Source organism: Anastrepha obliqua, chromosome 6 (genome assembly GCF_027943255.1).
Source record: "Anastrepha obliqua isolate idAnaObli1 chromosome 6, idAnaObli1_1.0, whole genome shotgun sequence".
NCBI classification, from domain to species: Eukaryota; Metazoa; Arthropoda; class Insecta; order Diptera; family Tephritidae; genus Anastrepha; species Anastrepha obliqua.
The window spans coordinates 62990184-63001599 of NC_072897.1; the positions used below are offsets into that span (position 1 = coordinate 62990184).

At 36.4% G+C, this 11416-nt stretch overlaps 1 protein-coding gene across 1 annotated transcript in view; it reads right to left on the bottom strand.

The window, feature by feature from the left end:
* The window catches only part of LOC129250617 (uncharacterized), a 46918-nt gene extending 36175 nt beyond the window's left edge, over window positions 1–10743 (bottom strand). Inside the window, exons 1-4 of the mRNA XM_054890224.1 lie at window positions 10489–10743; window positions 10115–10434; window positions 9950–10053; window positions 9750–9897 (exon numbers count right to left, since the gene is read on the bottom strand). Coding sequence (XP_054746199.1) covers window positions 9750–9897; window positions 9950–10053; window positions 10115–10434; window positions 10489–10601 — 685 coding nt within the window. The 5' untranslated portion in view covers window positions 10602–10743. The remainder of the gene's footprint in view (window positions 1–9749; window positions 9898–9949; window positions 10054–10114; window positions 10435–10488) is intronic.
* Window positions 10744–11416: the final 673 nt, after the last annotated feature.

The following is an 11416-nucleotide window of genomic DNA, read 5'->3' on the forward strand; positions in this document are numbered from 1 at the left end:
TGAGTTGAATAACTTATGCAGATGGTGTGTGTGTATCGTTTGCTCCTTAACATTATTAAATGGTACTATACTTCGTTGGCGAAAGCTTTTAATATTATTCCAACAGCTTACTACATCTCAAACTCGCCGCTAAAGTCATTTGGTGAATTAAAAGACTTGGGAGTTTATTTTGACTCCAAGCTCAACTTTACCACCCACATAAACTGTATTCTTTCTAAATCGTTCGCAATGTTAATATTTATTCGTGGAAATCTTCTTCTTCTTAATTCGCGTGATAACCGCTTACGTTCTGCTACCACCAGCTGGTACCGCGTCGAATACTTTCAGGGCCGGAGCATTTGTATCTATTCGGACGGCATAACCCAGCCAGCGTAGCCGCTGGATCTTTATTCGCTGGGCTATGTCTAAAGCCCATACAGCTCCTCGTTCCATCGCCTGCGATATTCGCCGGTGTTGGTGTAAAGGCCGGTGATGTCAATATCATCGGCATACGCCAACAATTGTACGCTCTTATGAAAAATTGTGCCTGATCGATTAAGTTCTGCGGCTCGTACGATCCTCTCCAACATCAAGTTAAAGAAGTCTCCCGACAGCAAGTCACCCTGTCTGAAATTTCGTTTGGTATCAAACGGCTCGGGGTGGTCCTTCCCAATTCTGACGGCGCTGCTGAATTGAGTAACGTCATCTTGCATAGCCGTATTAATTTTGCGGGCATACCAAATTCACACATCGCGACATACAGGAAACTCCTATTCGTCGGAAGAGTTCTTCGTTTTCTGATCCCTATACTCTCAAACTGTTGTACTCGTCGTTAGATGAAATACGCGATATTCGTTTGGAAGTCGTTTCATGTAGTCTATATAATATTAATAGAGAGTCTTTTAAGAGAGCTTTTGTACCCTTTTCTTTGCGCTCGACGAGATTCCTTGTTCCCGTTGATCGTTGATCCCATCTCCGTCACTCTCGTTTCTTATTAATAAATGTAATGTCCTTAGAGTATAGGCGTGTTCTAATGCGTTTTGTCTTTTATGTTTGTGCAGGCTCGATAGATTGTCCGTATCTGCTCAAGAAAATTAATTTGAATGTTCCCTGACGCATTTTGCGTTGTAATGAATTGATTTTTGTGTCTTAGTCGTTGACCTCTCTCTGACTTTAAGTTTACTTTTAAGAAGACTCTTGTCAATAGGTATTTGTAATAGTCTGTAAGCGTCCTGTTTGTTGATAAAATAAATAAATACTGATCGAAAATAGAACTGTAAATGACAAGTGCACAGAAACTAACAATTCATTAAACAAAGTGACAACAAATCTAAAACTAAAGTGCCTAACAAAGGCATAAAAACTCTAGAATTAAAGAAACCAGGGAACAAAAACAAACTCTCTACTTACAAGCTTTAAAAACCTTTATACTTAATTATTAAATGCAAATATACATCCCAAACTCATTCTAAAAGAATTAAAAAAACACCAAAATGATAATTTATAATTCATTAAAGTGGCACATTTTTCTACAAAAAATTCAAAGAAAAACGCAACTGCATTGCCAATCTTCACGGTAAAATTAACACCTGAAAGTAGCATAAATGCACCCAAAACAATAAAAATCATTATCTATAGATGCATAAATTGAGAGCCCTGAAAAAGAAGGTATTTTATAATATCGCAATTGTTAAATTTTTTCATAGCGCAGCCAATTGCCATCTACCGCCCAAATGTGTTAAATGTGGTAACTAGAAGATATAATCTTGATAAGTTCTTAATAAAGCATAAACCAGGCATCGTTCTGTTGAACGAAACTCAAGAATGATAGAGAAGATTGCGGCTTTCGAATTCGCCATATCGTTAGAGTACGTCAATAAACAAACAAAAAAAAGCGGAATTACTTGTTTGCGAAGAAGAAAAGCAATGCGATGCGAAACAACCAAACACAAGAAATTATACGCACACACACATACTTTCTAGCCACGGCGCACATAGGTAGATTTTGAAGATTTAGGCGGCCAAAAATATTTGACTGCATACATCGTCTTAAAACTGTGTAATAACTAGAAATTTATAATAATTTGTTTTACTAATCGGTTATATTATATTTGTTAAAAATACACCAAAAGCACAATAGATATGTATATACAGAAATTGATTAATTTATTAGTTTTCGCCTTCTGAATTAAGGTGTTCTGTCACATCTTTGTCCACATATTTAAAGGGTACGAGCAGCTTAATTGTGTCTGGGCTAAACGACTTTGATGCTTTTTTCTTTCTTCTGCGATGAACTGAAATACTGCTCAAAAAGGGGTCCGAGCTTAACAACAATCGGTGGTATATGTGGGGATTGCACTTCCGTGCATAATTTTCTCGATCCATCCGGAAGTGCTTGTTGCGCGCCTCTTGAGCCTCCTCTGACAGTTGTCCTATTGGTAATAATGAGTTTTCAATTATAGCAGCGCCTTGGACTAGTATCTTGTGCATTGTGGGTGTCATCGGATGCCACGCGTAAAGCTTTATATATAATTTAGCGGTATCCAATGCATATTCATCATATTTAGCAGAATCAATTTCATAGCCACTAGATATGGCTTCGAGTATTATTTTAAGCCTGTAAATGAAATTATAATAACACCTGTGATATCTGCAGCCAATTTTGGGTTTTCGAAAAATCGCCGGCTTGTATTGCCATCATTGGTGTTACCATAATTTGCTTTGGGCATGTCTATAAGTAAGCCTAACTCATCCCGAAATCTTTTTTGAATGGTTTCTTTTGTGGTTTTTTCCAATAGTTCTTCCTCAGCTGTTCTCTTTACTCTATACTTTTCCACTGGCAATTTGTAAGCCAAATGCAAAATACTTTCGAATAATCTTATTCTAGCGTGCAGAACGGATACTCCAAAATCAAGGGAATCTAGGCTGACTTCATTATTTTTATCTAGATTGTTAAAGTCTTTCGATGTTGCTTTACACAAATAACATTGACTAGTGGATCTGGTATCGGTGGCAGCATTGCAAACCTTACCATCAATCATCGTCATCTTAAAAATATGCCGGAAAACAAATTTATTTCCTTGCAGCTGTATTTCAGAAGCAACTAAGTTGTTTACTGAGGATTCAACAAAATTTATTTCTTGTTTCGTGACGTCTATACTTTCTTTGATAAACCTAAATCTTATCGGTCTACAGAATCTAGGAGATGACGGAGAAGGGTTTTACCAAACAATTTTTCTGTTTTCGTTTCCACAGGCGATTTGTAGTGGCACAAAAGAGCTAAGAAAAATGTTGGCATCTTAACCAGAAGTATCCTCAATATTTTGTTTATATTTAGCTTGCTGGAAACCATCGCATCCCCACTTGCATATTATTGTAAGAGAATTTCTTTCGTCCTCGCTTAGAGTGAGGAGCACCTCCTCTAAATACATTGATAAGCGCATAATTGTCTTATCGATGAGGCTTTGCAAGTCAGTTTCTGCGAAAGAACTAGTTACCCGTATTTGCGTTTGGTAACATTCTTTTTTAGCTTCTAATAAGCGATCGTAACAGGGATAAAGATAAGGGTTTGTATTACGAATTATTTCATATTGCTCTCTTGTTAAGTCTGCTTCTACAAACATAGCTAAGGCTGCATGTGGTGTCAATATATTACCTCCCCCCGGGCTTGTTGATTCTTTGTATGCACTTTTGTATTTTGCTGCGCGTGATGGTGATTCTGTGATTTCTTTCAGAATTCGCGAGGCGCCCCTCTGCCCTTTTGCGCAGCATGTATAATAACTGTATCTTCTACCATTGAACGGACTTCTTCCGTTTTCCTACGTTTACTTCGCTCACTACACTTTTCGAATGATTTCAATGGACGGCCAGGGCGAAAATGTGACTTATTTGGAATTTCGATTGTTCCATTTAACCAAGACTGGTTAGCTTTTAGAAAAGCATCCTCCTTTCTTCTGTCTTTAGTCCACTTTTCCTTAAGCTGTGCTTTAAAATAAGAAAAGCTTTTCTTAAATGTTTCCACATATTCAGCTGAATATGCATGACAAGACAGCAGGTTATCTTCTAAGAAATCTAATTTTTCCTCCAAAGATGTCAAATTCTGCCCTTGCATTTGATTGTAGAGATATTGACGAGTTACTTGTTTAGTGTCTGATGAGCTGGCAATACCTAAGATAAGCAAAATTGGCTTAGAAATCAAAACAAATGCAATAATTTTTATATTGACTTTAGACAAGCGTATATCAAACCCTTTATATGACCCTCTATCTGCAAGTGTCTGCAGTAACTTTTATGCACGTGGCGAGCTAATTGCACCAGGTATCATGTTCAACACTAACTTTCACTTGGGCGGACTTGGAAACATACGAAACCGGGTTTTCAAAACCAAAAAACACAAAAAAACAAAAATAAATTATACCCTAAATGAAATAGGCACCACTTATCCATTAAAATCACAAACACCATTAACAAATGATAATATTCACCTGAAATATCATAATCCATCACGATTACTTGGCTCGGTAACTTAAATCCGTAAATATTCACGTTAAAACATACGATAGCTATGTTTTGATTAACTGACAGCTAATACAAAGTATGGGATTGACTGTAGGAGGTTGAATTATTGTTCCTCGGTCTATTTTCAAGTTGTGGGAGTGCTTTTTTTTGTAGTTGTGACAACTTTCTGAAATCCAATTATGGCCGCCTAAATAGCTTAAATCTACCTACGTGCGGCGTCTTCCGCATAAAAAAGCACTGTATTTGGAGGCTTTATATTCATTTGCGGTTTAACAATTTAACACGAGGCACTTCGTTTGCATTAGCTTGTTTAGTTTTAATTCCACAAACCACAATAGTACCAACTGTCTATTCACTGAATTTTCACAAACATACAATTTCTCCTACTTTTGTTGTTTTGTTTTGTATTGCGAAGGCAACTGATGTCAGAGTAAAATAACTGTTTTTCAATGGCGCCACCGTCAGTACTCAATTCGGCTTGAACGAAACTAAACTAAACAATAGACACAAGCTTTGGTTCAGTAACTAAGTTGTAATACGCAAGGACAGAACTAACTCAAAACAGGTATACGATATATGTTCGAAACAACATTAAATACATAAAAGTTGCACGCATTACAAAAATGTCATGTTTAGAATCTCGTGTTATAAAAATACCCATATAATAATCAAATATCAATATCCATATGCCGTAGCTGCTTACTACCCAAGTGGTGATAACAATGATCATTTAGATGGATTTTAATATTTTATTTCAAAACTTAAAGCTAAAAACCCTAACAATCTCTTCTTAATCGCGGGAGACCGAAATACTAGGTTGTTCGATAAGTTCTGCGGTTCGATGAGAAAAACACAATTTTATGGACATCATTACACTTATTCAAACGAGATTCCAATTTATGATATCCATGCCTGAATGAGAATGTGGAAGGGCTGCAAAATACGCTTCAACAGCTGTTAGGACCTCAACATTTGATGAAAAACGCATGAATTATTTTAGGTCTGGAAACAGATGGGGCCAAATTTGGTGAATACGGTGGATGCTCCAACAATTCGAACTTTAACTCATAGATTTCAGCCATTGTCCTTATGAAAAAGATTTTTTTCTATTTTTGTTTTTACGAATTTTTTCCTTCAGCTGATCTAAAAGGTTACAATGAAATTAACAATTTTTTGTTTTACCAGTTCGCAAGTAATCTACAAACAAAATTCCTTTCGCATCCCTAAAAACGGATGCAAACAACTTCTTTGCCGATTTCTGGAAACGGACTCGTTTCGGAGATGAAGAACCATGTTCACACCACACTCTAGCCTCTTGTTTTGAGTGAGGATCAAGGTGATAGACCCAAGTGGTGAATCGACACACATAATCAACTTTATCTTTTCGAAAGCGCTATCTGTTGCTAAGAAAGTCGCATTGCAATGTGTTTTTATTTCGTTGTTAGCGAATGCGGCACTCATTGTACACACAGCTTTCTGAAACCCAATACTGCAGTAAAAATATTACTTACATTGCCCAATAAGATAGGGGCATCTACTAAACCTCTTTTAGTTACTTGACGATTTTGCTATACGATAACCTTTTTTTTCTACGATTTCTGGTGTTGTTACTGTTTTTGGACTTCCTTGACGTCGATCGTCTTCAAGGCTTGCACAACCACGTTTGAATTCAGTAACCCACCTTCCTACTGTACTAACCGATGGCAAAAAGTCTTTAAAATATACACTTTCAACATTCGTTCATAAATTTCCTTTGCCTTAAACCTTCCAAAAAAATTCAGTCATTGCACCATACTTGATTTTTTCCATTGTAGAAAATACTGCGACACGTCGATACTCAATTGCTCGTAAATAAAGAATGAATTGACAGATTGAAATCAAATTTCGCATACGTTTATATGAAGAGTGTACCAACATAACAAAAATATTTGAGCTAGGAGCAATGCTCTCTTTTATGAAATCGCAAAACTTATTGAACAACAACAACATGGTAACTGGGGAATGCAAATAGCAACCAAAAAAGAAAAATTCCTCATTCTGTGATCTTTACGCTTCAGTAACACCATGTTTCCCCAGGTAGGTATAATGGATTTCAGACTATCTTTTAAATAAGTAAACAATACTACGCACTGCGTTAATGTAAACGATTATGATATAGCGCAATCCAAATGGAAATCTCAAGAGATTCAAGAAATCATGATTATGGAAGAACGAATCAGGATAAATTCGAACGCAAAATCCTACAAAATTGACAAATGAGTCTCCTGTACCCAAAGAAAGAAGTCCAAAAAATGCAGAAATATATAATACATTCATTTGAACGCGCTTTCTCCGAGACGAAATACTATCACAGCTTAAAGGTAGGCTTAAATTGACTAAGGGCTTACAAAAAAGCCGAGAGCTCTCGAAACTTCATAATGGAAAACGGTTTACAGCAAGGAACAGTCAACTCACCAATACTTTTTAACATATTTATTATGGACCTTATAGATCATTCTGAAAATATCATCTCATACGTTCATAATGTCATCATCAATCACGCAGACAACAATATCTGTGCGATAAATTCAAATCTTCACTCAGGTCGAAATATACACAAAAAATAAGCCCAAAAAAGTGCGAAATAATCTTGTTTAGACCCCCCGTAAAAAAATTTACTCGTGATATACAAAAAAAAATTGGAAACATTTTGTAATAAAATCAGAGTCAAATGTTGCGGTTCGGAGCACAGTGAAATATTTAGGAATAAACCTGGACATGTTTTTATACTTCAATCATCACGTAAATCAACGGATTATTCTCTTCACGACACATATCGTCTAGAGTTGAGATAATCACGCCCCAATGTTTAATACAGTCTGTGTCAGAAGAAAAGAACCGGTTTTTTTCTTGTCACTTCAAGATACATATATTTCGTTCTGCTTTTTGCTGCATAATAGTCCCACTCAGGTTAGTGTCGTTCGAAACTTTCCCGTAAACGCAACCAAACAAAACTGAGTGAGAAGTACGCGAAGCGTTTTGAAGAGGTATTTTTATGCACGCATCAATAGGTGGTATAAATTTGATTCGACTTATGGATTTTTTCATCTTTCATCTTCATACCATACAAATTGATCATTTTTTTATATAAACGTCAGAATTTTGCTATAACAGTAATAACTTTGCTGCAAAAGTGAAAAAGTGTGAAATTTACACACAGTTAAACTTTAACTTCGATTAACTTTTAAAGGAGTCAATTTATCGAATAATTATAAGAGATCTTTTTTGCAGAGAGTTAAAATTGCCATCAGAATATGTGTTTTTCATAGCTGTATATTAGCATACTACAGATAAAAAAGTTTATTCCAAAAAGTAGCAAAATCCCAGGGGCCGAATCGTAACAATCGTGAACGAGCAATTCGTCACGCAAATCGGATTATAACTATCGTGAACGTGTCATCGCTATCGTTATTCGGTATGATGACAAACGTCTTCGAGTAATCGAACAACTCGTTCGTTCGAATTGTCATTCGATCGGTTATTTATAAACGTAATTGCGCAGAATTTCAAAGCATTAAAGAAAAATGTAAGAATAACTAAAATATATGTAAATTGTGTAACTTTAAATGAAGTTTTATAATTTCAGGACAAACTGTAATAAATTAAATAGCAAGCAGAAGGATATAATGGCTCATTTCATGAGTGAGCACACAGATTTGGCCAAAAATTCCTTGCCGAATTGTGCACAAGGAAGGTCGACTGCTCAGCAAGCAGTTAAATGCAGAAGGACCGCCAATAAAAAATGCGAAGTTGTGGAAAAAAGTTAGTACATATATTATAATCATGTTATCAAAATGAAACTTATTAGTTTCTTTCTAGGTATACGCAGATCAGAAATATAATGCGAAAAGAAAGTTGTCCTTCAACAAAAGTTCAAAAAGGCAGACAGGCGGAGGACCTTACCAGCAGAGGGCTTTAACTCCAGCTGAGGAGCTAATAGTTGAAGCTGCTGGTCTTGAAGCATCTGCTTCAGGAAACCGCATGGTGCAAACATACGGTAGTTCACAACCTGCACCAGTCGCAGTTGCTTCAAGACCAGCATCAAGTGCTTCGGCCTCAAGCAGGAGTGTTCCAAGTCGTTCCTCCTCCAACAGCCCTGCTTCCTGTACGCCTTCTCGTCTAGTCGTTCCAACTCCACGAAGAAGGACAACAAATAAAGCTTCGCTGCTGGAATATTAAATTGACAGCAGATCACCATAAAGCTATGGGGCAGAAAATAGATAGGCTGCTTCAAATTAAGGAGAGGCAATTAGAGATTGACGAGAGGCAGCTTGAAATAAGCGAACGACAGCTAGCTGTCTCTAGCAGGATTTTGGCGATGAAGGAGGAGAAGCACCGAGCTATAATAGCTGTTAAAGAAATTGACTTAAAAATAAAGAGCATTGAATTAAACCAATTGAAGGTCAAAGAAAAAAAATAGTGTCCCTCCTTCTGAATTAAAATCCATTATATTCCAAATTTTTATTCAAGTTTTATGTAAATAAGTATATATATTATGTAATTGAAGTTTTATTTAAGTTTTTGTAAGTCTGTATATATTTAAGTTTTATTTAAGGTTTTTGTAAATATGTATATATGCATTTGAATATTTATTTCAGTTCTTTTTAAATAACTATACCTGAAGTTTTGTTACGTTTTTAAATGGAGTAAAAAACAGCATTAAATGAAATTGATTTTGAATAAGTATCCATTAGTGTTTCGAGTTATTTTATTTTATTTAGGTCGGTTAGCATTATACTTCAAAAGCAGATGGTTAACAAGATGGTTATGTCGAGTTCATCAACGAGATTTTAATTTGATCTCTGATTGTTTGGCCGATTCTAGTATACTGGCCTTCTCCAGACACTATGTCAGATGCGGTTTGACTCTCTGAATTTGTTGCTGTAAAGCTCACATTAAATTGTATACAAATGTTGTGAAGCGCTGCACACACATTCGCAAACCTAGCCACTTTCATAGGATCATATCTTCCTCTTTTGTTGTATTCTAGGATTCTCCACCGACCTTTCAGTACACCATTAGTTCGTTCAATGATGCACCGTGCCTTGGAATGAATTTCATTGAACCTTGCTTCACCTGATCCGTCCGATGGATTTCTGTACGGTGTTATGCACCACGGCTCAAGTGGATATCCAGGGTCCCCTATTAAAAACAAACAACACGTAATTTAGCACAATCTAAATCAATTGTAATTATATATGTATAACACATACCTAGCAGCCAGGCATTGTCACTCCTATTGTGCAAAAAACGATGTTCCATAACCATTCGTTCGTTTGAATGCTTCCATATGAATGAGTCGTGGGCTGCACCCCCATATTGGCAGTTTATTGCGAGAATTTTCGTAGTGTGGTCGCAAATCTAACAGAAACAACCTTAAAGTAACATTCCATCTCTTTATTAAAAAACTCACCAACATCGCATTTATGCTATGAAAACCCTTCCTGTTGAAATACATATGCTCGTTGACCGTGGGCTTTTGTAGTCCAATGTGGGTGCCATCAATGCATCCAACCACTATTATTAAAAAACGAACATTAAATAAATTTTTCACAGCTAAAACATGGATTGAATTTACCTCCTGGAATTTGATAGTTCTCAACAAACCACTCTTTGCACCTTCTCGAATCATCTGGCTCAAATTTAATATGTTTAGGACACAATTTGGCTTCAATTTCTTCCAAAACATTGCCCGTTAATTTCGAGACAGTGCTCTGGCACATTCCTATCAAATAGTCATTGCCTATTGCATGCTGATAGCCACCACTTGCGAGTAGGCTGAGACACGCAGCCAGTTGGAGCACCGCCGGAACAGCTTTTGTGTCTTGGCAATTTATATTTATGTTATTTAAAACATAATTAAATGCTTCTTTGCTTAAGCGAAACCTTTGGATAAACCTGTAAGCGAAGGATATTTTATTACCTATTTTTCGTCATATATAAAGTACTTACGCATTGTTTGATAATGCTAGCGGATTGCTTTTGTCTCGAAGTTGTTTTCGCACAACTCTTTCATTATTTTCTTCATCGCTGGAACTTAAATAAAAGAAAATACTCGGATCCATTTAAACTTTTTATATTTTCGTTACTTTCTGCGGTTTATTTTGACACTTCAAATTCTATTGTGACTTAAAAAAACGAAGAAGATGAGAAAAATAATCGATAAACAAAATTACAATTACGATACATCTTCTTCCGACTGTTACGATCCCAACTCGTTCATTCGATTATCGACTCACGTTATTTGTGTTCGAACGATTGTAGTTTCGTTAACGACTGTCACGATTCGACCCCTGGTTTATTCTGAATATTAAGAGCTGATTTTGATCTGACAATTTTTCTTAGACGGAAAACTAAAAGTATAGGGGGCGTCGGAAGAAAAATAATCAAATTGGTAGATAACGGACACCCTAATATATATTACAGTGTGTAATTATTTTGCACGGGAATATATTATCTGGTATACTGTAAATGTTTAGTAATGCTTTTCTTTAATAAATATAGCTTGTTGCGCGGCAAATATCCAAGGGAATGAAAATAATGTCACACAATTTGAGGATGGCCTTCTATAATATCAGCTTTTTTCAACTCTAGCGATAACTACAGTGGCAGTTTTGACCTCCCCTTTAGTATAACTTGCATTTTTTGTTTCTGCCTTATGTGTACAAGTTATTTTGGGCCTTCCGCTACTACCTAGTCTTCCTACTTCACCGCATTTTTTGTACTTGGTAATGTATGCATGGTTCCATGGAGGATGGTTCCATGTGTAGAAGTCCACGCAAGTGGGGAAAGTTACTGATCGCCATTCACCTGGGAGTGGCCAGGACGATTCTTCTACATATGGTTCAAGCAGCTCACAACGTCCGGGATTAGCCCACGT